General features: G+C 49.5%; 1 protein-coding gene across 1 annotated transcript; it reads right to left on the bottom strand.

Annotated features, from left to right (window-relative positions):
• Nucleotides 1-382: 382 nt before the first annotated feature.
• Nucleotides 383-26,132, bottom strand: MTNR1B (melatonin receptor 1B). The gene is made up of 2 exons (XM_077341432.1): nucleotides 25,850-26,132; nucleotides 383-2,854 (listed from the first exon to the last, which is right to left on the bottom strand). Exons 1-2 carry the CDS (start codon nucleotides 26,073-26,075, stop codon nucleotides 1,986-1,988), a joined length of 1,095 nt encoding a protein of 364 aa, XP_077197547.1. The 5' UTR covers nucleotides 26,076-26,132; the 3' UTR covers nucleotides 383-1,985.
• Between the last annotated feature and the right edge of the window lie 372 nt (nucleotides 26,133-26,504).

The following is a 26,504-nucleotide window of genomic DNA, read 5'->3' as shown; positions in this document are numbered from 1 at the left end:
AAAAGTGTTTTAACGTTGGCTGAATCGTGCCCTGACCTCTTCCTCTGGCTTCCATTTGATGGGTCTCATCTCATTGGATAGGGCACATGGCTAAGAGCGAAGGATCCCAGATGGCACATATAAAAAGTGCCTCCGAAAACCTTGTATTGCTCTATCGTTACGAATTTCCCATGATGAGATGACTTGGGGAATCTGGAACATCAAGTCCACGTATTCTCTTGCCAGCATGGTGAAATGCAGGGGTAGTCAACCTGTGGTCCTCAGATGTTCATGGACTACAATTCCCACAAGCCCCTGCCAGCATTTGCTGGCAGGGGCTTGTGGGAATTGTAGTCCATGAACATCTGGAGGACCACAGGTTGACTACCCCTGGTTTTAATGGTTAAGAGCAGTGGCTTCTAATCTGGTGGGCCGGGTTTGATTCCCCGCGCCTCCACATGCAGCCAGCTGGGTGACCTTGGGCAAGTCACAGCCCTGATAGTGCTGTTCTCACAGAGCAGTTCTGTCAGGGCTCTTTCAGCCTCCCCTACCTCACAGGGTGCCTGTGGTGGGGAGAGGAAGGGAAGGCGATGGTCAGCCACTTTGAAACTCCTGGTAGAGAAAAGCAGGGTATAAAAACCAACTCTTCTCCTTCTTGGACCACCTTCGCTGTATGCCTTGAATGACCCCTCCCTTTGCCCAATTCAACCCCAACCTAAGTTGTATTCTAGGCCAAACAAGAAGACAAGAATGTCTGAACATTCCCAAGTCCCTCAGCCTTTCCTCACAGGACTTGGTCCCCAGGCCCTGGATCATCCTTGTTACTCTCCTCTACACCCTCTCCATTTTGCCCACATCCTTTTTGAAGTGAGGCCTCCAGAACTGCACACTGGACTCCAGGTGGGGCCTGGCCATTGAGGTATACAGCAGGATTATGACATCTTGGAAGAGATGGAAGGGCATTTGACGTGCTTCACTTTTATTTCAGGATTATGTTGGGTACCTGCCAGGCTGCACATCTGGTCTTCACAGCTCCATAGATTAGGGCATGAACCTTGCATGACTCCCCTGCCTACTCCAAAACTGTGGCTCTCCAGGACCGTTTCTGCACTGGAGGTTCATGCTGGGCTGCAGGCTGGAGTTTTAGTCGTGGCAGGTTGCCCCACCTCTTCCTGCACCCACATGGGGGAGCATTTGGCCTGGTGCACCTCATCCACCCTCAATTTGTGTTCTTGCATGGGAGATGAGGCAGTGAAGTTCCCAGTGCGTAAACGGTCCAGATACCCATAGACTACAATTCCCATGAGCCCTTGCCAACTGGCAGGACATCCAGAGAACCAGCTTGGCCACTCCAATCTACAGTTACATAATCAATCTGATGAGAATGGTTGTAGGAGACTTACAATGCTAGATGGCGTTCAACCAGTTTTTTACTCCAGAGGTGCTGCAGGGATGGTGGAAAGAGAAGGACAAACCAGGTAAGGGGAACGAGGGGGGGGGTCTCCATTCCTTTTTGTGTGGTCCTTCAGTCAACCAAGTGACCCAAGTCCTGTTGTGGACCACCCATCAAGCTTACAACTGCTGCTGAATATTACTTCAGTTTACAGTAGTAAGTCCCTAGATGAGGGATATTTCACTTTAAGCTAAGGTGGAACATGGAGGTTGTGCTTTAAGGATTTAATATTCAATGAGGAAACCAACCTGGCATGTGTCACAGAGACCTAGCTGGCCCTAGGGAAACGGGATAGTCTTCTCCGAGGTTGACCCTATCCATTTGAAGCCCCTAAACCCCATAAATTTGTTCACCTTCTTTCCCCTTGCAAATCCTGAAGCCACTTTCCCATTGATAACAAATATGTAAAAGAAAACGTGCTTTGCCAAGGAGGCAGGAAAGATCTGAGCCATCGTCTGATGCCGTTCAGACCGAAAGCAGAGCGAAAGGTAAACGAGAGCAAGGTCTACAATCTTCCACGCCCGGTTCGCAAAATGGCACCCTCCTCTTCCGTTTATATGGTATCCGTTTTCATTTGGTCATTGTTATTCAAAATGGGAGAAGGTTTGCTCTTTGGGCCCTCGGTCCCCCCTCGGGAGGTGTCCTGAAGAACCCGCCTCGGCACCCACAGCAACATCAGGATGCGTTTGTACTCCTTCCGAAAGTTTTGGTTCAGGAGTCCGTATATTATTGCGTTAAGGCAACTGTTGAAGTAGGCCATGAAGTAGCTCACGACGAACAACCACTCTGGGATCTTGGGTGCTATTTCAGAAGGGTTGCTGGCCACAGCCAGCCCAATGAAGTTCAGCGGGGCCCAGCAGAACGCGAAGATCACAAAGACGACAAACATGGTGAGGAAGTTCCGGAAGTCGCTCGGCTTCAGCCTGGGCACGACGTCGGACTTGACCCGTCTCCTCACCTGGAGCACGAGGACCCAGATCCGAAGGTAGCAGAAGCTCACGATGGTGATGGGGAGGACGAAATGGACGACCACCACGGCGATGGTGTAAGACGCGCTGGCCGTCTGGGTGAACGTGCACGAGTAGACGCGGGGGTCGTACTCGAGGGAGCCGACGAAGAAGTTCGGCACGGTGGCCACCGCGGTCAGGAGCCAGACGAGGCAGACGTACAGCAAGGTGTTCCAGCCACTGAAGACTTTGTCGTAGGTGAAGCTGTGGCAGATGTAGCAGTAGCGGTTGATCGCGATGGCGGTGATGCTGAAGATGGAGCCGATGACGCTGAGTCCCATCACGAAGCCGCTCACTTTGCAGTGCATCTCCCCCAAGGACCAGCCGTTGTGGAAAATAGCAATGAGGACGAGAGGATAGGGGTACAAGGCCACGGCTAAGTCTGCCAACGCCAGGCTCACCACGAACGCATTGCCTAGGGAAGGAAAGGGGGAAGGAAAGTCATTGATTGTTGGCGGAGTATTGACTCGCAAACGCCTTCAAATATCGCCTGGCAATTGGGGATTTTTTAAATAATTGCTTAGAGCAGGGGTAGTCAACCTGTGGTCCTCCAGATGTCCATGGACTGCAATTCCCATGAGCCCCTGCCAGCGTTTGCTGGCAGGGGCTCATGGGAATTGTAGTCCATGGACATCTGGAAGACCACAGGTTGACTACCCCTGGCTTAGATGAATTCCCTCTGCCTTCCCCTCGATTTTTGTGGTTTTAAAGCTTTGATTTTCCTGCTAATTACTCTGAGACCTTTCAGCAGAAAAGTGGTATAACATTTTGCAAATCGATGGTGAAGGATATGTCAGAGCAAACGCTATATGGGTGATGATAAAAACTTCATGTCATGGATTCGTATTGGACCCTGTAGCTGTTTCACCGGTTTTGTTATTCCGGACCAGCCATGCCAGAGAAGGAGAAGGAGGTTAGTTCCAAAACTGCAAAAAACCCACATGGGATTTGTGTCCCAGTGGTAGAGCACATGGCTTGAAAGCCCAGCATGGTTAAAGTGCCCCGGATTCTAATCTAAAGAAACAGGACCCATCCATCCATCTCTTAATTTCTAGCTCCTGCAAAACAGCTCATGGTGGGGAGCAAAGATATCAACCCCGATAAAAACCCTGTTAAAACAACAATTACAGTTAAAACCAGCATATTCTCATAACAATTAGAAGAAGAAGAAGAAGAGTTGGTTCTTATATGCCTCTTTTCCCTACCCGAAGGAGGCTCAAAGCGCCTTCCCGTTCCTCTCCCCACAACAGACACCCTCCCATCCCCCCTCCCACCGCCTGCTCCACAATCAGCAACCCACCTCGGGGGTTAAGGAGCAACCTGATTCCCCACTCCAGTGCAGGCAGAAGGCCAGGATCAGTCACAGTTCTGGGGTGGCAGGTGACAGTGGATGAGCGAGAGGGTTGTGAGTGTCCTGCATAGTGCAGGGGGTTGGACTAGATGACTCAGGAGGTCCCTTCCAACTCTACGATTCTATGACTGAGAAGCCGTGTGAGAAGTGCTCTGATCCCCGCCTGCTTCCAACAGGATGCTCGTCGGGACTGTTACGTAACAAAGGCTGAATGTCTTCCCCAGCTGAGTAACACATCCCCCTGCTGAGCTACGCTTGTCACACAGATGGGGCTGCAGTCTTCTAGCAGACGGTCACATGTCGCACGATATGCCACCAGCCATGGGGAAATTGCCCTTTCGGAGCTAATGAGGAATGCGGCACGATTGGGAACGACAAGCCGGTATTGAATTCCGTTGCTGCTCACAGCATGACCCCAGCCCCGGGCTCCCGGGGAGAGCACATGGCTCTTGTGCCCACGAGAAAACAATTAACAGCCTCCCAATTGTTTCGTACAGGACTGGGTCAGGGCAGCGCAGTGACGTAACCTGCCCAGGTTAGTGCCCAAGATCCGCAAGCGTTTCAAGAAAGAAATCTGCCTTGGAGCTCTCGTTCAACGGCCAGGGGTGAGCTTTAAAAGGCTTTGAAGGCCGCCAAAACCTTTTGTTAGCATTTTCCCAGCACAGCAATCAGCGGCACAGAGTTCTCAGCAAGGGGCTATGTTTATAGTCGCTCCACACTGTGAGAAGCCATTGCGCTGCGGGTATCTCTTGAGCTCCTCTGGTTCTTCTGCTGTTTGCCTTCTTGGTGTGCAGAAAAGGCCGTTGAGTCACAGTCGACTTAAGGCCAACTCGTTGGGTTTTTCAAGGCAAAAGACAAGCAAAGGCAGTTTTCTTCCATTGCCTGCTTCTGTGTAGCAACCCTTGTGTTTTTGGGCAGTCTTCCATCTAAGGGTTAACCAAGGTCCACCCTGCTTGGCTTTCAAGATCTGACAAAAACAGGCTTGCCTGAACCATCTGGGTCACAGCCTTAGTTAAATAAAGAAGAAGGGTTTGTTTTATATGTCACTTTTCTCCACCAGGAGTCTCAAAGCAGCTTAAATTAGCCTTCCCATTCCTCTCCCCACAACAGACACCCTGTGAGGAAGGGGAGGCTGAGAGAGCCCTGATATTACTGAAGAAGAAGAAGAGTTGGTTCTTCTATTCTGCTTTTCTCTACCCGAAGGAGTCTCAAAGCGGCTTACAGTTGCCTTCCCTTTCCTCTCCCCACAACAGACACCCTGTGAGGGAGGGGAGGCTGAGAAAGCCCTGATATCACTGCTTGGTCAGAACAGCTCTATCAGTGCTATGGGGAGCCCAAGGTCACCCAGCTGGTTGCATGTGGGGGAGTGCAGAATCAAACCCGGCTCATCAGATTAGAAGTTGCCACTCTTAACCACTGCACCATGCTGGCTTCAGGAAAAAAACTGTTTTTCTATACCCCTGGTTAGTATTTGTATGGGGGAACTCCATGGAATACCAGGGCCCCCTCTCCTTCCAACCCACCTAGCCACTCAGAGTAAACAACACACAAAACAACCTCCCACCCAACTCCAAGAGGACTCAACACAGTAGAGTTCAGCCACCAAAGGTTTAAGCACTATAGTTTGTATGGCCAGGGCCCCTCCCTACTCCCTCCAGGGCCTGGTTGATCTGGTGACTAATTTGATCAGTCTTGCTGGGAGGTCTTTCTGCCTGTATCTCTGAATGGCCTTTGTAACTCCGTCTTTGTTACCAGCTGATGCTTCACTTTTAGTTGTCTTGAGGGGATGGCTGTTGAGTCACTTCTAAAAGAATACTCCTCTTGCTGGTGGTCTTCAAGCAGCAGCTGGACAGATCCTTATCCTGGATGCTTTAGGCCAGGGGTAGTTAAACTGCGGCCCTCCATATGTCCATGGACTACAATTGTAGTCCATGGACATCTGGAGGGCCGCAGTTTGACTACCCCTGTTTTAGACTGATCTGGCTTTGAGTAGGGGGTTGGACTAGATGGCCTGTCTGGCCCCTGCCAACTCTATGGTTCTATGATTCATTCTCTCTCTCTCTCTCTCTTTCTTGCTTGTCTTAGAAACCTGATTTCTTGCCCCTGGACAGCAGGTGCAAGATGACCTGGCTCATCTTAGCGTGTGGAAGAGCTTGATTAATGACATCTTGATTCGTGACCAGGCATTAAGGAGCCTTTTGCAACTTTTTTAACCATTGAGAACCCCCTGAAACATTCTTCAGGCTTTGAGAAATCCCAGAATTGGACTGCTTGTATCCTTCTGCCCACTGCAGGGCTCTTCGCTCTGCAGGTACCGATTTGTTACGAGGTCCCTTTCAAAAGTATGACTAACCTTACAAATAAAGTGAAAGTGGAGATTTTCTCTTTCTAGTAGGTGGTACGCAAGAGCTGCAAAAGAGGATTAAATAGCCTACTGATTAGTAAGACTTAATTATGGGGTTTGAAATTAGCTTTAATTTTTGCTTAATATTAAGACTCCCAAGTATCTGAAATTTGAGGGATACTTTCTCAGGCCATTGTGGACTCCCAGCTTATGAGATGGGGAAGGGAAGAAAAGTATTGGGTATGATCTTTTTCTCCAGTAAGCTCTAAGCCTTTATATCCTGGTCATTAACAAAGCATTTTGATCAACTGTTGGCATGTAGTACAACTAAATACGAGCCTAGAAGTGAATAGCCAGTGTGAAGTTCATGTGGCTTGCAAGAAAGTTGCTCATTCTCATCAACAGGAAATGTGGCTCAGTGGTGGAGCATGTGCTTTGTGTACAGAAGGTCCCAGGTTCAATCCTTAATGTGATGTTTAGCACCATTTAGCAAGATGCGTGGGAACACAGCTGAAAGAAGCAAAATTGTCGATAAGAGGGACTATTTTTGAAAAGCTATAATTTAGGGGTAAATCTGCAGAGTTATTTTGCTAAACCAGCCTTTCTCAACTCAATACGGTTAGGAAACATACCTGCATTTCCGCCCACAATCCCATTTCGGCAACAAACCTACAGCTGTCTTAACGGTGACCCCCATAAGATTTTCCAAGCAAGAGATGAACAGAAGGGGTTTGCCATTGCTTGCCTCTGTGCAGAGTGACCCTGGAATTCCTTGAACATTTCCTGTCCAAGGATTAACCTAGAGCCTGACCTTACTTAGCATCTGAGATCTGATGAGGTCAGGCTAGCCTATGCCATCCCAGGCTGGGCTCTGTGGGGCGAAGATAAGCCGCTCTGGACCAAGTTTGGGTTGAAATTCTGCTGCTAGAAATCACAGGAGTACTCCCTGTGTGGACAGTGGGGGTTGGGGTTGTGTGTTTGCCTCTGTGCGAAAAAAAGAAAAAGTACTTCCTATTTTCTGTCGCAGTTATTTTATTTGTCATTTAATTAAAAACACCGGGCTGCGCTTTCCCTGCTGAGTGCAAAGCATGCTGACAGGTGAGATAATCTGGTGCGTTGTGGAGAATATTCTATTTGTTAGTGATTTGATCTGGTGTGTTGTGGAGGGAGGGAATGAACCCTGCTGATTCCCATGTGCTCTTTCTTGGCTCCTTCCAGCGCTGTACAAAGCAACCTTTGCAAAAAATCAAAAAGGTCCAAACCATTAAGTCATTTTTATTTGCAACGGATCGTAAAGTTCTCCTTTGGTATATTCACAAACGATGTGCGGAATCCCAAAGCAGCCACCCGGTTACTGGCAATCCATCAGGATTTGGTTATTTTAGTTACTCCCAGCCGTGATTTATGCGTTTCATTAAAGACAAAACAATGTTTTAAACCCTAGGAAAATTGGGAAGGGAAGCACAATTAAGCTGAACAAACGAGGGAAGGCATTTCTTTCCCGTCCATCAGATCTGAGAAATAGCTTTCCCTGGCAAGCGCAAATTAATTCACGAGTTAATCAAATAATAGCTTTGAGAAGCGGGGATCAGAAGAGATTACCATAAAAAATGCATGTAAAATAGGTTAGTACCAAAAGATGCCGAAAAGGTAACAACACAGATCAAACATCAGATCACAACAGGTCTGCACAACGGGCAACGCTCCAAGCCAAATGTATGAGTCATGTATGAATGTCCACCAAGAACAACATGGAGAGGGTGCTGAGGAGAGAGGTGAGGAGGATCTGGGGCCTGAGGACCAAGCCCTGTGAGGAGAGGCTGAGGGACTTGGGGATGTTCTGTCTGGAGAAGAGGAGGTTGAGAGGGGATAGGATTGTTCCTTGGGTTTAAACTACATGTAGAATAGTGCTGGCTAGATATCAGGAAAAAACATTTTCACAGAATAGCTCAGCAGTGTAATTGGCTTCCTCAGGAGGTGGTGAGCTCCCCCTCACTGGCAGTCTTCAAGCAGCAGATGGGCAGATCCTCATCCTGGATGCTTGAGGCTGATCCTGCATTGAGCAGGGGGTGGGACTAGATGGCCTTCATGGCCTCTTCCCACTCTGGGTTTCTATGAGTCTAGTTCAGCAGTGTAATTGGCTGCCTCAGGAGGTGGTGAGCTCCCCACCACTAGCAGTCTTCAAGGAGCGGCTGGACAGATCCTCATCCTGGATGCTTTAGGCTAATCCTGAATGGAGCAGAGAGTTGGACTAAATGGCCATGACCCTATGGACTTAGCAAGGCTCTAGAGTGGCCATCCGTGTTTCGTGCTTGGATGGGAGACCACCAAAGAAGTCCAGGGATCCCAAACATTGGCAGGCAATGGCAAACCAACTCTGAACGTCTCTCGCCTTGAAAGCCCTTTGGGGATGCCATGAGTGGGTTGCATCTTGATAGCACACAAACAACTCTATTGCTCTGTGATTCTACAGATCAGTGGTCCCCAACCTTTTTTTGGCTGGGGACCGGCAGGGTGACGGCCACGCCTGAGCAGCGCGCATGCGCATTGCACGGCCGAAATCGTGCATGCGCTGCAATTTCGTGCATGCGCGAAAGTGCCGCGCATGTGCGATTTTGGCCACGCAACGCGCATGTGCGCATGCGCAGCCCGGCCCTTATTCCCTCTCCCGCAGTAAGAAGCTTCCCGGGCCGCTAGCTTGTGGCCTGGGAAGTTTTTTACTGCGGGGGGGGGCAGGAAGAGGGAACCGCGGCCCGGTGTCCTGGCCTTCGCGGCCCGGCACCGGGCCGCAGACCGCAAGTTGGGGACCACTGCTATAGATGAAGACTCCAGAAAGAATAGCATGGCCAAGCGTAATTCCTCCACAGGGTTTTGTGTCCTCCACTGATTTTCTCTTGGCTCTCCTTAGTGCCTGGACTCAGCTCTTATTCCTGTCGGTGGTTAAAACCTCAGGACCTCTTCAGATTTCTCTGATTGTTTGTTTCCCCTGGAACCCAAGATTCCGTCTCTCAATGGCTCAGCTGTACAACAGGGCAAATTGCCCCTTGAATAGCCGGGGCGGCTGGACCGCTTTGGGAGGGAACAGTAAATGGCACCATCAGAGGGCCTCGCGGTTTTGTAACAATGGCAACCAAACAAGCGTTCGCTTCGGATGGGATGGGAAAGCGGGCTTTGTTATTATATACGGAGAGAGTGATGTTTACCGAAAGATTTGCCGGGGCCTTTCGTGGTGCTGTGATGGTTTCTCGAAAACTGTAATAAAATAGCTGTTAGTGGAGTAAAAACTCATCCTTGGGAATGATTCCGGTGGGGCACAGATATCCTCTGGCCCCTAGTGAGATCTCACAGATTTAGCATGTGTGTGTAAATGCTGAAAAGTATTTATTTATTTAGATTTATATACCGCCCTCCCTGAAGGCTCAGGGTGGAACTGGTGATTGCATTCAGGGGTAGTCAAACTGCGGCCCTCCAGATGTCCATGGACTACAATTCCCAGGAGGCCCTGCCAGCGAATGCTGGCAGGGGCTTCTGGGAATTGTAGTCCATGGACATCTGGAGGGCCGCAATTTGAGTACCCCTGGCATTGATGGTCAGCTCATTTGACCAAAAGTCCACACTACAGACTCCTGGTTGGGAATCCCTGCCCTAGACCAAGCTGGCTTCGACTCATGAAAGCGCCAACTGAAATAAGCATTATTAGTCTTTAAGACTAACACGGATGCTCCTTCGCAGGCCCCCTTCCAGGCTGTTTGAACCCAGATTGGGAGAAGAATTGAACCCAGATTGGGAGACAGGAATTGGCTTTCAACAGGGAATGTTGAAAAACATGCCTACTGGATGGGGGATACGCTTCTAGGTATCACTGTGTGTGAACGAGACCTTGGGGTACTTGTGGATTGTAAAGTAAACATGAGCAGGCAGTGTGATGCAGTGGTAAAAAAGGCAAATGCCATTTTGGGCTGTATCAACAGGGGCATCACATCAAAGTCACAAGATGTCATAGTCCCATTGTATACGGCACTGGTCAGTCCACACCTGGAGTACTGTGTGCAGTTCTGGAGGCCTCACTTCAAGAAGGACATCGATAAAATTGAAAGGGTACAGAGGAGAGCGACGAGGATGATCTGGGGCCAAGGGACCAAGCCCTATAAAGATAGGTTGAGGGACTTGGGAATGTTCAGCCTGGAGAAAAGGAGGTTGAGAGGGGACATGATAGCCCTCTTTAAGTATTTGAAAGGTTGTCACTTGGAGGAGGGCAGGATGCTGTTTCTGCTGGCTGCAGAGGAGAGGACATGCAGTAATGGGTTTAAACTTCAAGTACAACAATATAGGCTAGATATCAGGAAAACAATTTTTCGCAGGCAGAGTAGTTCAGCAGTGGAATAGGCTGCCTAAGGAGGTGGTGAGCTCCCCCTCACTGGCAGTCTTCAAGCAAAGGCTGGATACACACTTTTCTTGGATGCTTCAGGATGCTTAGGGCTGATCCTGCGTTGAGCAGGGGGTTGGACTAGATGGCCTGTGTGGCCCCTTCCAACTCTATGATTCTATCATTCTAGGGAAGTTCCATTTAGCCAACAGCAATCACTTAACTTGCCCTTTATGAGTTTCTCTGGCCCCCAAAGAGCCACAGGAATTGTCTGAGGCATCTGGTCCACCCAGCTCATTTCAGCTGACTTTGACTGACAGCAGCGGTCCAGAAATGCAGGCAATGAAGGGTCTTTCTCAGCCCCTGGTCCCCAAAAGCCATTAAGCAGCAACAGCAGCCAGGTCCCGATCTGCAACCCTCCGTACACCAGGCCCCCACGCCAACAGTCAGACAAGCCTCTGCTTGGCAGAAGAGAGCTGCATTTCTGGTCCATCATTCTTGTTCTCCCCCTCACTCATCCGCAATCTGCAGAAAGTGCTATTCTCTTGAAATATCGTTTCATCGGCACCGTTCCGTCCCAATCATCCCTGCCCATCACCAAACGGTTCGGGGGGCACTGAGTGGGTGATTTATCGTGCCAATCTAGGAGGAGTGGCTGGAGGGGTTTCCTGGAGATGGCAAGCAGTGATTGCATGACGGGATCGATTATTAGTTTCTCCCAGCTTGCAAAACTCTGCCTTCGTGTCTGCAAGGCCACCTTCTCCACCTAAGTCCCTCCCCCCAGACGTTTAAGATCTAGTGAGCAAATTTGCTCAAGACCCCCATCCTCAAAGAAGTCTAACAGGCCTTAATGAGGGCCAGGGCCTTTTCAGCCCTGGCCCCAGCCTGGTGGAATGCTCTAGCCCAGGGGTAGTCAACCTGTGGTCCTCCAGATGTTCATGGACCACAATTCCCATGAGCCCCTGCCAGCAAACGCTGGCAGGGGCTCATGGGAATTGTAGTCCATGAACATCTGGAGGACCACAGGTTGACTACCCCTGCTCTAGCCAATGAGATGAGGGCCCTGTAAGACCGAAGGCCACGCTTTCTCTACAAGGGTTTCTTGACAGCCAAATGAGTAGGAGTCAAACCCAGTTCTCCTGATTAGAAGCAGCCGCTCTTAACCACTACACCACGCTGGCTCTCACCCTAACCTGCCTCACAGGGTTGCTGTTGGGAGGATCAAATAGAAGATGGGAGAACGGTGCCATAATTCACATCAGATCCTTGTTGTTTTGGTATGGATTGTTTGTGCCGAGCAACACTGCAACCATGAATGTCTTACAGGAGCAAGGTCTGTTCACGTATAGTGCTCTGTCTCGGAAGAAGGAAATGTTCACTTGCTCCTCATGCCCCCGACTGACGTTTAATAGAAGAAAAAGGAGGAGGAGGAGGAGATGGAAGAGGAAAGAAGGAAAGACTTGGCTTGTATACCCCGCTTTTCACAGCCCAAAGGAGTCTCAGTGGCTTACAAAAGGAGGGGTGATTCAAGGCATACAGTGAAAGCGGTCCAAGAAGATGAAGAATGTGTTTTTATACCCTGCTTTTCTCTACCCAAAGGAGTCTCAAAGCGGTTTCCAATCGCCTTTCCTTCCTCTCCCCACAACAGACACCCTATGATGTAGGTGCGGCTGAGAGTGCTCTGACAGAACTGCTCTGTGAGAACAGCTCTTACAGGACTGTGGCTGGCCCAAAGTCACCCTGCTGGGGCAAAATTATTTTTTCTGCAGAACCCGATGAGACGAAAGTGGCAGCCGCTCCCCCAGCAACACGCTTCTTAAAGATCCCTTCCGAGAGTCGCAAAAGAGGCTAGATGCCTTTAGGGAACCCATCCATCCCTCAGTTTGTTGCCATCCTCGATCAGCAATCCAGATAGGAAAACACAGAGAGGGTAGACTTCTAGCATAATGTTGGAGCCTTGACATTTGAATAGAAGCATTAAACAGATTCAGTGTTCACGGTGTTTGCGATTAGATTTCCAATGGTTATTTAGAATTCACAATGCAATCAGCCTCTACTGCCGATTATGATTCCCGAGCTCTGTGACCCTAGGTAACCCCGAAAGAGCAGCTCATTCATGCAACGGTGGGGGGAAGCTTCCTGAAATGGTATATGCCGACACCCAGAATTCCTTGTTGTGAGGAGGAGATGCAGGACACCTTCTTCAACCTGGCTCTCAAAGAAAACATTATCTCCTGGAATGCGAGGAGGAGGGGAAAATGAGTTTTGGTTTATGGACAGGGTGCAGATGACTATTTGCCAGGAAGAAAAGCAACAGAGATGCCGGTTTAGGTATCTTGAACCGGGCCACGGACATCTGGGTGAGGTGTGACCGGATATGACCGGACAAAGGTGCAAGGCAACATCTGTGCTGACGCAAACACAATTTCAGGATGGGTCCCGGCTGGGAGAGAAAGGCCTGACAAAGGAGAAGTAGAAGCAGCAGAAGGTTTTTCAGTGCCTGAAGGAGTATCAGAGCAGCTGACCGGACTGCTCTGTGAGAACAGCACTATCAGGACTGCGACTAGCCCAGCTGGCTGCATGTGGAGGAGCAGGGAATCAAGCCCCGTTCTCCAAATTAGAAGCTGCCGCTCTTAACCGCTGCACCACACTGGCTTGTAAACCTAGTCTCACTTCAAGGCAAATCTTGTTCAGCCCAAGTTTAGGCCAAGACTTTGAAAACCTGCATGGTGGAAAATCAGGGAATCAAACCCATCTCTCCGGATTAGAAGCCGCTGCTCTTAGCCGTTATACATGCCGGCACACTGCACATACTATAAGAAATCCTCAAACCAAGAACTGGGGAATGCAGCAGAAATGGAGCAAGACCGGTCTTGACCATCTTATCTTTTGAAGCTCCAGAGCCTCTGCTTCCACTCCACAGGGGGGAAGGCCGAGCTAACCCCAGTGACTTGTCCCATTCCGTCAGCCTTGTGGTTTTGCTTCTTTCCTGAGTTCTGCAACACCCTGTCGTGTTTTGATCTAGTTTCCAAGCGCTCATCTGCTCTAGAGAATTGAAATTGCATTCCAGCAGGGAAAGTTTTTTTTTTCTCCTTCAGAAGATTTCTGAGCGGGTTCAAAGATGTCACCAGGGTACCTGTCTGCCTGTCCTGGCAGAGACCAAAAGCACTAGGCACGTGCAAAACACACACTCCATCCAACAGTGGTCATAAGGGGACTCTCACAGACAGGTGGACAAAGGCACCCCCCCTTTCCCTGTCTTAATTGAATTGCTTTAGCCAACTGCTCCTTGTTGCCCATTGCTCCTTGTTACTCCTTGCTGCACCAAAAGTCCTAATGCAATTGATGGCTAAATAAACGGCTGTGCAATTCATTTCCGAAAGCTGCGGATCATCATTCTTCCGCCTCTCAACTTGTGCAGTCTCCCCACAGAGAACCTATTTTCCCCCTCAATATGTTTACTCCATTCTCTTTCTTTTCATTTGTTCTTCCCGAGATGGACATCCCACCCAGGCTGAAGCTGCCAAACAAGGGTGAAGTCTGCTTGGGGCTTTTTACCCATTCCCAGCCTGAATAAATCCCTGCTGTCTACACTGAATTCGATTTCCACTTTGATTTGGGGCACTTTACATTTTTCCTCTGCAACATGCATGACTGATCTGGAGTGACCCTACCTTCCCACCCCGCGATATACTGGAGTGGATATAACCCTCGATATTTGGAAAATTGGCATCAGTAAATGTGCAGATCTCTGCTTTCTGCAAATTAACTTCCTGTTTTGTGCCTCCAATGCTGTAGCAAAGCTGGCCAGGGCATCAGTTCAAAGACTTCCTGGTTCCCAGTTGCAAGGCTTGTCTTAAAGTGACGGCGCTCCAGAAGCCCTAACGAGACCTTGGGGTACTTGTGGATCGTAAACTAAACATGAGCAGGCAGTGTGATGCAGCGGTAAAAAAGGCAAATGCCATTTTGGGCTGTATCAACAGGGGCATCACATCAAAATCACAAGATGTCCTAGTCCCATTGTATACGGCACTGGTCAGACCACACTTGGAGTACTGTGTGCAGTGAGGCCTCACTTCAAGAAGGACGTAGATAAAATTGAAAGGGTACAGAGGAGAGTGACGAGGATGATCTGGGGCCAAGGGACCAAGCCCTATGAAGATAGGTTGAGGGACTTGGGAATGTTCAGCCTGGAGAAAAGGAGGTTGAGAGGGGACATGATAGCCCTCTTTAAGTATTTGAAAGGTTGTCACTTGGAGGAGGGCAGGATGCTGTTTCTGTTGGCTGCAGAGGAGAGGACACGCAGTAATGGGTTTAAACTTCAAGTACAACGATATAGGCTAGATATCAGGAAAAAATTTTTCACAGTCAGAGTAGTTCAGCAGTGGAATAGGCTGCCTAAGGAGGTGGTGAGCTCCCCCTCACTGGCAGTCTTCAAGCAAAGGTTGGATACACACTTTTCTTGGATGCTTTAGGATGCTTAGGGCTGATCCTGCGTTGAGCAGGGGGTTGGACTAGATGGCCCGTATGGCCCCTTCCAACTCTATGATTCTATGATTCTCTCAGCAGAGATTTGCCTCTTGGATTTATTTCCCCTTCTCTGCCGTCTCCAATCCTCCCCCCCCCCCCACTTCGTTCAAGAAAAGAAAGAAAGAGATTCTTGCTGTGCTTGCCTCCCCTTCCCACTCTGAGCTTTCTCAATCTAGTGGAAAACACTTTCTGTTTCAATTTGGGGGGGGGGGTAGAGAAAGACCCAGGTTCAAATTGACCTGAATTCAGCAGGATCCACAACGGAAAAAAACAAAGTAAGTGCAGAATCAGCCCAGGACTGGAGAGGAACAGAAGATTCGGGCCTCCTGTGGCGAAGATGTGCCGAATAACCATTGGCTACCTATTAGTTCTCTTTGGATGGGGCCTAGCCAATCGTGATGCCTTTAGGGCTGTGGTAAGAAAACGTACCCATTTCTGCCCTGAAATTGTGCAGGAGGTTTTCCCCAGGTTAGACATACTGGCTGTAAACAGCTCCTTGGCCAAGATTCCATGCCAGGCCAAACGATGCATGGAACTAGACCATAAGGTCTATATAACTGTAGCCGCTAATAGCACACTGGTGTAATGGAGTGCAGACACTTTGTGAGCATGCTCATATTCAGGCATCAGGGGCTTTCGTGGATGCGCAGCCAAGGGACATGGCAAGCTGGATGTTTGGCTGTGTACTGCTTCAACTGAGCCACAAGCCAACTATGAAGCCCTTTGCTAAGCCAAAGGTCAAGGCAGAATTATAGAGTTGGAAGGGGCCTCCAGGGTCATCTAGTCCAACCCACTTCAGAATGCAGGAAATTCACAACCACCTGCCCAGCTCCATGCCCAGAATCCATGGCCAGTGTGGCCTGAAAGGAATTCACCTTCTGATCTCAAAGTAGTGATCAGCACTTCCCTGGGCATGTATGAAAGGGCTTTTTCAGCCTTGGCCCATGCCTGGTGGACTGAGCTCCCAGGAGAGCTGAGGGGCTGAATGGAACGGTCAAAGTTCGTCAGGGCCTTCAAGACAGACGTCTTCCTCCAAGCATTCAGTTGAGACTGGTTGGAATGGAAGATCTCACTCCTCCTCCAAGTGCCCCAAAGGAATATCGTCCCTGGAGATGGCAACCATGGGATTGAAGGAGGCAATTGGCATGGTGAGGGAGTTGAGGAAAAAAAAGAGTTGGTTCTTATATGCCACTTTTCTCTACCTAAAGGAGTCTCCAAGCAGCTTAAAATCGCATTCCCTTGCTACTCCCCACAACACATCCTGTGAGGTGGGTGAGGCTGAGAGAGGTCTGACAGAGCTGCTCTGTGAGAACAGCACTATCAGGGCTGTGAGGAGCCCAAGGTCCCCTAGCTGGCTGCACATGGAGGAAAGGTGAATCAAACTCGGCTCACCAGATTAGAGGTCTGCGCTCCTAACCACTACACCAAGCTGGCTCTGTTGGGAACGGAGGGTAAGGTTTTTTAGGTGTCGTACTTTCATTGTCTTTTTATCTAGTATTGTGAGCCACTCTGAGCTGACAGGTCTGGGAATGGCGGCATACCAATGTAATTACAAATAAAATAGTGGTTCCAATTAATTTTCAACTGGCCAAAGGTTGTCCATGACCCAAATTACACAGCAAGACTTTAATAAAATCGTGACTCTTAAAGTGCCAGCAAGCTGGCTCTCGACCAAGCCCTATGAAGATAGGTTGAGGGACTTGGGAATGTTCAGCCTGGAGAAAAGGAGGTTGAGAGGGGACATGATAGCCCTCTTTAAGTATTTGAAAGGTTGTCACTTGGAGGAGGGCAGGATGCTGTTTCTGCTGGCTGCAGAGGAGAGGACACGCAGTAATGGGTTTAAACTTCAAGTACAACGATATAGGCTAGATATCAGGGAAATATTTTTCACATCAGAGTAGTTCAGCAGTGGAATAGGCTGCCTAAGGAGGTGGTGAGCTCCCCCTTACTGGCAGTCTTCAAGCAAAGGCTGGATACACACTTTTCTTGGATGCTTTAGGATCCTTTGGGCTGATCCTGCGTTGAGCAGGGGGTTGGACTAGATGGCCTGTATGGCCCCTTCCAACTCTGTGATTCTGTGATTCTGTGATTCTATGACATCTTGAAATTCTCCTCAGGGAAGCAGGGGGCAGGGGGAGGGGGGTTAAGAGGAATGGCCTTAATGCATCAGCAGTTTACCTCTTTGGGCTTGTTCAACTCAAAGCAGACTATTCCTTGCCTGAGGCAAGTTCCAGACGGACCCCCTGCCCTGTTTTGAAGCATTTCTGTAATTCATAAGCCAACCTGGATGGGCTGCAAAGGGCGGGTAGGTGGATTGTTAATAAACGCAGGAAGGTACAAAAGAGTGAGAGAAGGCCAGTTGGGAAGCCCCTGAGCACGTTGGTGGCGATGGTTTCATGGTGTCTGTGAACAGGGACTGGGGAAAAGAGAAGAATAAAAGTGCATGAAACAACAAGCAAGTCTTGTTTGAGGCAGCCTTGAAGCTGCCCGGCTGGAAGTCCCCAACCAAGCAAGAGGTCTGCTGATGTCGATAAAGTGGTTAATGCAAAAGAAGAGGAAGGGTTGGTTTTTATACCCTGTTTTTCTTACTACCTGACGGAGTCTCAAAGCAGCTTCCAATCGCCTTCCCTTCCTCTCCCCACCACAGGAACCCTGTGAGGTACGTGGGACTGAGAGAGCTCTGACAGAACTACTTAGTGAGAATAGCTCTAAAAGAACTGTGACTCACCAAAGGTCACCCAGCTGGCTGTGTGTGGAGGAATGGGGAATCAAACCTGGTTCTACAGATAGGAGGCCACCGCTCTTAACCTCTACACCAAGCTACCCCACTACACAAAAATGTCTAGAGTCTCTTTTACAGAACTAATGCCCTCAAATAATTCCCACATTCCAACTTGAATGCCTAATAAAAACATGTATGTGCAAACCATAATGGGTGTACATAATTTGCCTGCATGCACCTGCATAACTGTCTGTAGAATCATAGAATCATAGAGTTGGAAGGAGACTCCAGAGTCATCTAGTCCAACCCCTGCACAGTGCAGAAACTCATAACTACCTGCCCACCCACAGTGACCCCAGTTTCATGCCCAAGTGATCCCACCACCACCACCACCAAAAATCTCCAGAATCCAGCCTGGCTTGGAGGAAATTCACTTAACCATCCCACAGTGGCAATCAGCAATCTGTGCTAAAATAAGTCTGTTTGCTAAAATAAGCCAAAGAATTATCTTTTTCTAGCTATAAAAACCTGTGCCTTTACTTAGCCTTTAAATCCAGGCTAGATTCTGTGCCACGGAATCTAGATGGATAATATTGGGTCATAGAATCATAGAGTTGGAAGGGGCCACACAGGCCATCTAGTCCAACCCCCTTCTCAACGCAGGATCAGCCCTAAGCATTCCTAAAGCATCCAAGAAAAGTGTGCATCCAACCTTTGCTTGAAGACTGCCAGTGAGGGGGAGCTCACCACCTCCTTAGGCAGCCTATTCCACTGCTGTTGGTCTCTTAGTCTCACCTACTTCACAGGAAAAAACAGAGAAGAATGACGCAGTCAGGTACTTGAGCCCCCTTGGACAGAAAAATATGGCATCACAAACCCATTTCCCGAGACTTCACCCTTACCTTGGCAGCATGAGAGAGAGGACATCTTATGTGTGAGTGGGGGAGGTGAATTCCAGGGCCTAAAGCTATCGAGGAAGAATTCCCAACCTATGCAGAAGTTTTTCCCTCTAATGTTTAGGATTCCGCATTGTGATTCAGTGGGGAGAGAAAGGTACATTATTTCTGTTCTGAGGCGCTTGTCTCATTTTACCCTCTTTGCGAACTGGACAGGGCGCCTGCAGCCAAGCTTTTGGGAAACCGAAAAACGAATGAAGTCCTGATTACAAAGAAATTTTATGCACTACATATCCCACCCCTGTTTTATGTGAACCATCCTAAGCCTACGGGGAGGGTGGTATATAAATTGAATGAATGAATGAATGAATGATTCTAAGCTTCACAAACCTCATCTCCATAGATCAGTGGTTCTCAACTTTCCTGATGCCGCAACCCTTTAATACAGTTCCTCATGTTGGGGTGACCCCCAACCATTAAACTATGCAAGGGTTCTTTCACAGAAATTAAACCAAAGCTAACCAATGGCGTGAAGATCCATTGTTCATGATTGTATATAAATTGGTTTTTTTTCTGGGGTTTCTCAGTTCAGTTCCGCCTCTTGTCCCACCATGCCCATCTCGCTCTTTTCTGCTGCTCCAGACAGACGAATGCTCTATCTCGATCTACCCTGCAAGGCTGTTGTGTGGATGCCCTCCTGGCCAAGCTGCTTGCCCTGCCACAACCCCTGTGAAAGTGTCATTTGACCCCCAAAGGGGTCCAGAGCCCCGGTTTGAGAACCACTGCCATAGATGCACAGTTTTAAACAGCCGCTGTGCCGCAGTCCACAAGCCAAGTCGATGCACGAGGCTGGGGAAACGCACACGTCCCTGTTTAGGACCTGGAGTATTTTTTGGATAAAAACCTCCAAGTTCATCCAAAGTCCTGCAGTCTTAGAGAATCCCCATCAGCAGCTCTCGGTCCCTCGGGATTCAGGACCTGATAAAACTTACTGCCTGGAGCTGTCCACCTGCCAAGTGCTGAAATGCATGCTTTCCTTCTGACAGCCTGCCGTTAAGAAGATCCCCCCCCCCCTGCAGGGTCAGAGTTTTGCAAACAGCCACTGTAAAGGCTGGAAATTTCAGCAAGCAGTGGGGGAGGGGAGGGGGGGGGAAGGACTCTCTTACTTAATCCCACTGCAAACAAGCTAGCAAAATTTTTGGCAGACCCAACTCAAACAAGCACAGGTCAGGAGTTAAAACACTCTGGACAGGCCTGGAAGGGTTTCCTGAATGTCTGGGAGTTAATTATGGCCAATGATGGGCCTGGAGGGGTTGGGAAGGGGAGCGGTCCCAGTTGAGCATGTACACAGTTACGCTTCCCAATCGTATTCTGCACGATCGCGCCACTTCTGGGGTTTCTCAAGGCCTGAAGAATGTTTCAGGGATTTCTCAATGGTAAAAAATTTGAGAAAGGCTGCTTTTGTGTCAGTACAGTTCCAGGACATTCAGATGCTTGGCCTAAGAGTTACAGGTATCTTACAAAGGGATTTCAAGGGGAGATTCAAAAGAGAGACTGCTGAATAGCCATTGATTATGAAGCTCAAGACAATGCATCCTCCTGGACTGAATCGAGACCTAGGTTTCCTGTCTCATCACCAATGCTGATTTCGGTATACCTACTACCCCTCTGCATATCATACCTAATCCATCATGCCCGCTATTGTCATTCGCCTGCTATTGTCATTGGACATCTGAAGTCATTCCACTTTCCAACTTATAGGACAAGAAGGACTCACTTCCTTGCTGTACCCAAAGAAGCCGTGAGTCACGAAAGCTCCTGATTTCCTACAAATGTTGTTAGTGTTTTAAGGTGTTCCTGGACTCTTGCTTATTTCTACTCTCAGTGCAGTTCTTTTGGCCAGTGAGACAAGTCTGAAAGGCACTGGTCTGCTTGAAATCCAGGACATATTGGAACTCTTGCAACTTGGGCTCAAGAAACTTAATCCTGGTCTAAAATTTGTGTTGAGCATGGCAAATACATGACAGGTGAATCAGACCAGTGCTTCAGCTAGTCCAACAGCCTTTTACACCCAACAGCTAGCCCTCTCATCGTGGAATATCAACAAACAGGGTACAGTTTCCTGACATGAGTATTCAGTGTTGGAATAGACAATGTCTGGTGTACAAAGAAATCAGAGTCCAGTGGCACCTTTAAGACCAACAAAGATTTATTCAAGGCATGTGCTTTCAAGTGCAAGCACTTTTTGTCAGACTTTGGTGTATGAAGAGAAGAAGAAGAAGAAGAGTTGGTTCTTATATGCCGCTTTTCCCTACCCGAAGGAGGCTCAAAGCGGCTTACAGTCGCCTTCCCTTTCCTCTCCCCACCACAGACACCCTGTGGGGTGGGTGAGGCTGAGAGAGCCCAGATATCACTGCCTGGTCAGAACAGTTTTATCAGCACCATGGGGAGCCCAAGGTCCCCCAGCCAGTTGCATGTGGGGGAGTGCAGAATCGAACCCAGCATGCGAGATTAGAAGTCCGCACTCCTAACCCCTACACCAAACTGGCTCTCCCCCTGAAGGGGGCAGCAAGAAGACTGTTAGATAGGTCAGACAGTTCAGGACCTTTCTCTCCTATTAAGTGTGCTTTCTTGTCTGCCCCTAGATTGCTACTTTTAGGGCAATACCCTGCTTATTCTCAGAAGCTTTGCAGCCTCTCTCTCCTTAGGTAGCCATGTAGGCAGACGCCTGTCCCTATCTCTCCTCTGCACTGTCCCAGCATGTCATTCCATAAATACATCCCTTTATCTCCTTCATCCTAAAATACAGCGTGTGCATATCTAGGACTTATTTACCCTGCTAATATTCAGATCACTGCAGCTTCTGGCTGCAGAGATTCTCTTTAGTCACCGTGGCTAGAAGTCATTGATCGACCTCTCCTCCATGAACCTCTCTAACTCCCTTTTAAAAGCAACTATGCTCATGCCCGTCACTGTGCCCAGTGGCAGAAAGATTGTGCCATTTAATTACTCACAGTGTGGAAGACTTCCCGAATCTATCGCCCAATCCCGAATCTATTGCCTATCAATTTCACTGGACTGCTGTTCCATGGTGAAGTTAACATTCTCATTGAACTGTTTACGACATTCCCAAGATCGCCGCCCCTTCCTGGCGTTCTCCGTTCAGAACTTATCAGCATCTAGTTAAAATGTGGGATTTTTGTTCCAGGGTGCCTGATCACTCTGCACCCCTCATGCAGCCAAGTGGTTGAACTGGGGTGTGAAACACACAGTGAAGTGTCTCCCTTGGGATACAATTAGGGACCATGGTTCAGTTGTTGTTATTGTTATTATTATTGTAGATTAGTTCGATCTATCAGATGGAAATTAAACCCCAAATTGCTCTGGGTCACTCCGCAACGATAAGCATGCACCGAGCATGGGAAAGCAAGGACATATAAGCGTGGTTACCCAACATAGATTAGTTCGATCTCATGTTTCCCATAACCACTAATGGCTGTGAACGTTGGAGGATGAGGAAATTGCTCAGGAGGAGAGTTGATTCGTTTGAAATCTGGCGTTGGGGAAGGTTCCTGTGGATTCCGTGGACAGCAAAAACAAGGAAATACTACCGCGCATATGGTTTATGGTTGAGGCCGGGGCTGATAATAGATCTATGCCTCCCCCGGGGACTCGGGTTCTGGACTCGAAGCAAAACATCATCAGGACCTCCTCTCCACCCGCTAGTAGTGGGAGGGAGGGGGGGGGGGAGTTGAGCTGCCATTCTTGCCATGCCGGCAATATTGGCAATGTTATTATTGTTTTATGGGGTTTTAATTGGGATTTGCGATATTGTTACCCGCCACGAGCTGCAAGGGAGTGGCGGGCTATAAATCTAATAATAATAATAATAATAATAATAATAATAATAATAATAATAATAATAATAATAATAATAATAATAATAATAATAATAATAATATAAGGCCTGATATATCTCTGGAGGGCAAAATCACGAAATGCTGGCTCACTTACTTTGGCCATGTCATGCGACCCAACTCAATGGAGAAAGCAATTATGCCAAGAGTGGTCAGTGGTAAAAGGAAACGAGGCTGACAAAGAATGTGGTAGACACCGTGAAAATGGACGGTGGCCAAAGCATCATACAATTCAAAGAAGCGGTGCAAGATTGAAAAAACATGGCGACAGTTGACCCAAAGGATCGGCAAGAGTCAGACACAACTGAATGGCTATCATCAACATCGTCATCCAATTTCTAGACCGCCTCTCTCCCATTGGTCTCGAGGCATACAACATATTAAAAATACATAGATTTGGTTAATTAACTATCTAACCACCTATCCCCCCCCCTCTTTTCTGCCACCATTTCTTTCCCTGCCTCTCGGATATGGCAGGTATCTCAGTAGCATGGGAAAAAAGGAGTGAGGATGAACTACAAGGAGTGGATGGTGGTCCTTTCAGTAGGTCACCCTGGCCCCAACCGCAGGCCCGATGGAAGGATCTCACTCTTGAAATATTAGAAAGATTGTCACTTACAGGAGACCAGGGAGCGGTTCCTGTTAGTAGCAGAGGATAGGACCCGCAGTAATGGATTTAAACCAGTGGTCCCCAACCTTTTTTAGGCTGGGGACCGGCAGGGCAACAGTCCCGCCCATGCATCGCGCATGCACGTCCGCACCCGCGCATGTGCGCATGCAGGGCCCGCCCGCGCATGCGCAATGCGCGGGCGCGGCCCTGATTCCCTCCCCCCCTCCCGCAGTAAGAAGCTTCCCGGGCCGCAAGCAGGTTGGGGACCACTGATTTAAACTATGTGTAGAATGGTAATGGCTAGATATCAAGAAAAAAATTTCACAGAGTAGTTCTGCATTGGAATGGGCTGCCTATGGAGGTGGGGAGCTCCCCCTCACTGGTGGTCTTCAAGCAGCAGCTGGACAGATCCTTCTCCTGGATGCTTGAGGCTGATCCTGCATTAAGCAGGGGATGGGACTAGATGGCCTGGATTGCTCCTTCCAACTCTAGGATTCTATAATTCAGCCGTGGACTCAGCTGTCTAAGGAGGTGGGGAGCTCCCCCCCCCCATCATCTGGGCATGGAATTGTGGCCACTGTGTGTGGGCAGGTAGTTGTGAGTTTCCTGTCTTGTGCAGGGGGTTGGACTAGATGACCCTGGAGGTCCCTTCCAACTCTACGATTCAATGTACATAGAATTAAAAAAAACACACAACAGATTTCTCCCCATTTTCCTCCTCCTCATAATCATAACAAGAATTCTTACTTCAGGTATTACAACTTCTAAACATGTCTATTTTACCCCTATATTATTAATTTTCATCATTATTACATATTCCCTATTATACACTCCATCAAGGGAAGGAGAGCCATTTTTACAATGCCTACGGTAAGTGCGAAAATCAACGGATGTGCTGGAATGTAAGTAGATAACTTCTAAGCTGGCAGATGTTCACTGCTTGCAATTAAAAGCATTCGAATTCAGGGCCTGCCAGAAAAGAATCCAGGAATTCCATAAAATGGTGTGTCAGTTTCAGGGCGAACTGCATAGGGTGGGACCCAGACCTAAATCGGCTGGGAGTTAAGGTGCAGTGGAGACCTGAATCGGTTGGGAGTTAAGGTGCAGGGGGAAAGGAAAGAGATGAAAAGCCATTATACTTTTGGCAAAGAAGACTGTAATTGGACTGTGGTTACAAGGGACAGGATGAGGACTTCCATCATGAGTTACGGATAATTTCATGGCTGAACGGCGATGCTCAGTATATTTTGGAGTTCTTAAACAGATTTGGGGGGGGGGGGTGACAATGAAGGTCTTGGCAAGGCATCCCCAGTCTCAGCACTGAAAGAAATGTTCTATTCTGCCTTGAACAGAGGAAGGAATAGTTGAGGCGTCGTCAAAGGCTTTCACTGCCAGAGTTAACTGGCTGTTCTGAGGGTCGTGGTACCAGACTGCGGCTCCCCAGGCTGAAATACCCACAACAGCCAGAAATAATATGTATTTATTTACTCTGTTTGTGCCCTGCCTCCTGCCCCCCCCCCCAGTGGAGACCCAAAATGGCTGGCATTATTTTCCTCTCCTTTGTTTGATCAATAAGCCTGTGATAGGCTGAGATCGAGGGTGACCAGCCCAAGCTCACTCAGCAAGCCTCTAGGGCAGGGGTAGTCAACCTGTGGTCCTCCAGATGTCCATGGACTACAATTCCCATGAGCCCCTGCCAGCGTTTGCTGGCAGGACCTCATGGGAACTGCAGTCCATGAACATCTGGAGGACCACAGGTTGACTACCCCTGCCCTAGGGGATTCGAACCTGGATCCAAGTCTGACACTTTAATCAATTATGCCATGCAGGAGATGCCACTGAGCATGAACCGAGTGTGTTTAATCTGCATCAAAGGTATGGAATCTCTGGGGCCACGAATGAGGGCTTTGGTAACAAAGGTGACGATTTCTGAAAACGCTTAAATCTAGGAGACTCCCCACTTAGAGTCAAAAATAAGAGTTGGTTTTTATACCCTGCTTTTCACTACCCAAAGCAGATCACAATCGCCTTCCCTTCCTCTCCCGACAACAGGCACCCTGTGAGGCAGGTGAGGCAAAGAGAGCTCTGAAAGAACTGCTGTGCAAGGCCAGCACTATCAGGACTGTGACTAGCCTGAGGCCATCCCGCTGGTTGCAGGTGGAGGAGCAGGAAATCAAACCCGCCTCTCCAGATTAGAGGCCGCCGCTCTTAACCACTACACCCAAGCTGGCTCTCACTCCACGCACCCTGGAGCATTTGGCAGTGAGATCCTTTTAATGGGAGCAAGGAGGCGGGACGGCTTTCGTCCTTGAGTTGCCCAGAAGGGTTATCCCCCAAGCCCCCTTTCTGTGAGCTCTTCCCCTCCGAATAACTCACCCATTTCCACCCAAGGGTGTCCAGACCGCAAGGAACTGAGAAGGAGCAATCCCACACAGGTGGAGGCTGAGACCGTGCATCTCTCAGCCTCAGTTTCCCAAGCACAAACAGGGTTCGGAGAAAGGCCGTCCCGGTCCAGACCGCTCCAGTGAACAATGCAAGAACCCCTCTCCTCTCCACCGCACCCCCCAAGCAAGCAGAGGCTCCCATCCCGAGGACAATTTCCGAGCAGGGCTCCCCTTCCGAGCCCAGCTGCGCCCCCTTCTCACCCCCCGCCCCCCCCCCCCCCGGCACCCACCTGAATTCCTGAGCTTGCGGTTCCTGGACACGGAGACCACGACCAGCAAGTTGCCCACGATGTCCACCACGGTGGTGAAGATCAGCACGCTGGACAGCGCCGGGGCCACCCAGCCCGGCCGCGCGTCTCCCGTCTCGCCCGCCTCGCCCGCCGCCCGCGCCCCCTCGGCCGGCCCCGCTCGGCCGCCCAGCCCGCAGCAGTTCCTCAGCGAGCCATTCTCCAGCATCGCGGGGCGCCGCGCATGGGAAGGAGCGCGCACACGGAGCCGACCCGCCGCCCGCGGCCGCGCTCCAGCCGCGGAGTGGCCGCTGCCGGAGAGCGGGAAGGGTTTTAAGCGGCGCCTTCCCACGCCGGGCGCCCTGCAGCTGCGGGGTCGGGGAGGAAGGCGGGGCTTCAGGGCACTGTGGGCGGGGCAACCCGGCCCAAGCTCCTCCCCTTCTCCATCCTGGATGGGGAAGAAAACTTTTTGCCCGTCCTAAAGGTGGCTCCAATTTGGAGTCGTGTTCCGAGAAAGGGGTGAGGTCCTTGGCAGGTTGTTGAAGCGCACGTGGGAACGCGCGCCCTCCACTTGGCTTTGTTGGGAATGACTCACAAGGGCCAAGGGGAAGAAGAGGAAGGGCAGAGAGCCGGAGAGGGAAGGGGGGCGGGCGGGAGG

The sequence above is a fragment of the Paroedura picta genome, chromosome 6 (assembly GCF_049243985.1).
Source record: "Paroedura picta isolate Pp20150507F chromosome 6, Ppicta_v3.0, whole genome shotgun sequence".
Classification (NCBI taxonomy): domain Eukaryota; kingdom Metazoa; phylum Chordata; class Lepidosauria; order Squamata; family Gekkonidae; genus Paroedura; species Paroedura picta.
Note: the sequence above shows the minus strand (reverse complement) of the source record. Positions and strands in the feature narration are given on the sequence as shown.

Excerpts from the sequence above, each read along its gene's own strand:
- MTNR1B (XM_077341432.1), bottom strand. The coding sequence starts at position 26,075 with ATGCTGGAGAATGGCTCGCTGAGGAACTGCTGCGGGCTGGGCGGCCGA. Across the intron at positions 2,855-25,849 it reads CCGCAAGCTCAGGAATTCAG|GCAATGCGTTCGTGGTGAGC; the intron begins GTGGGTGCCGGG and ends TTCCTTCCCTAG.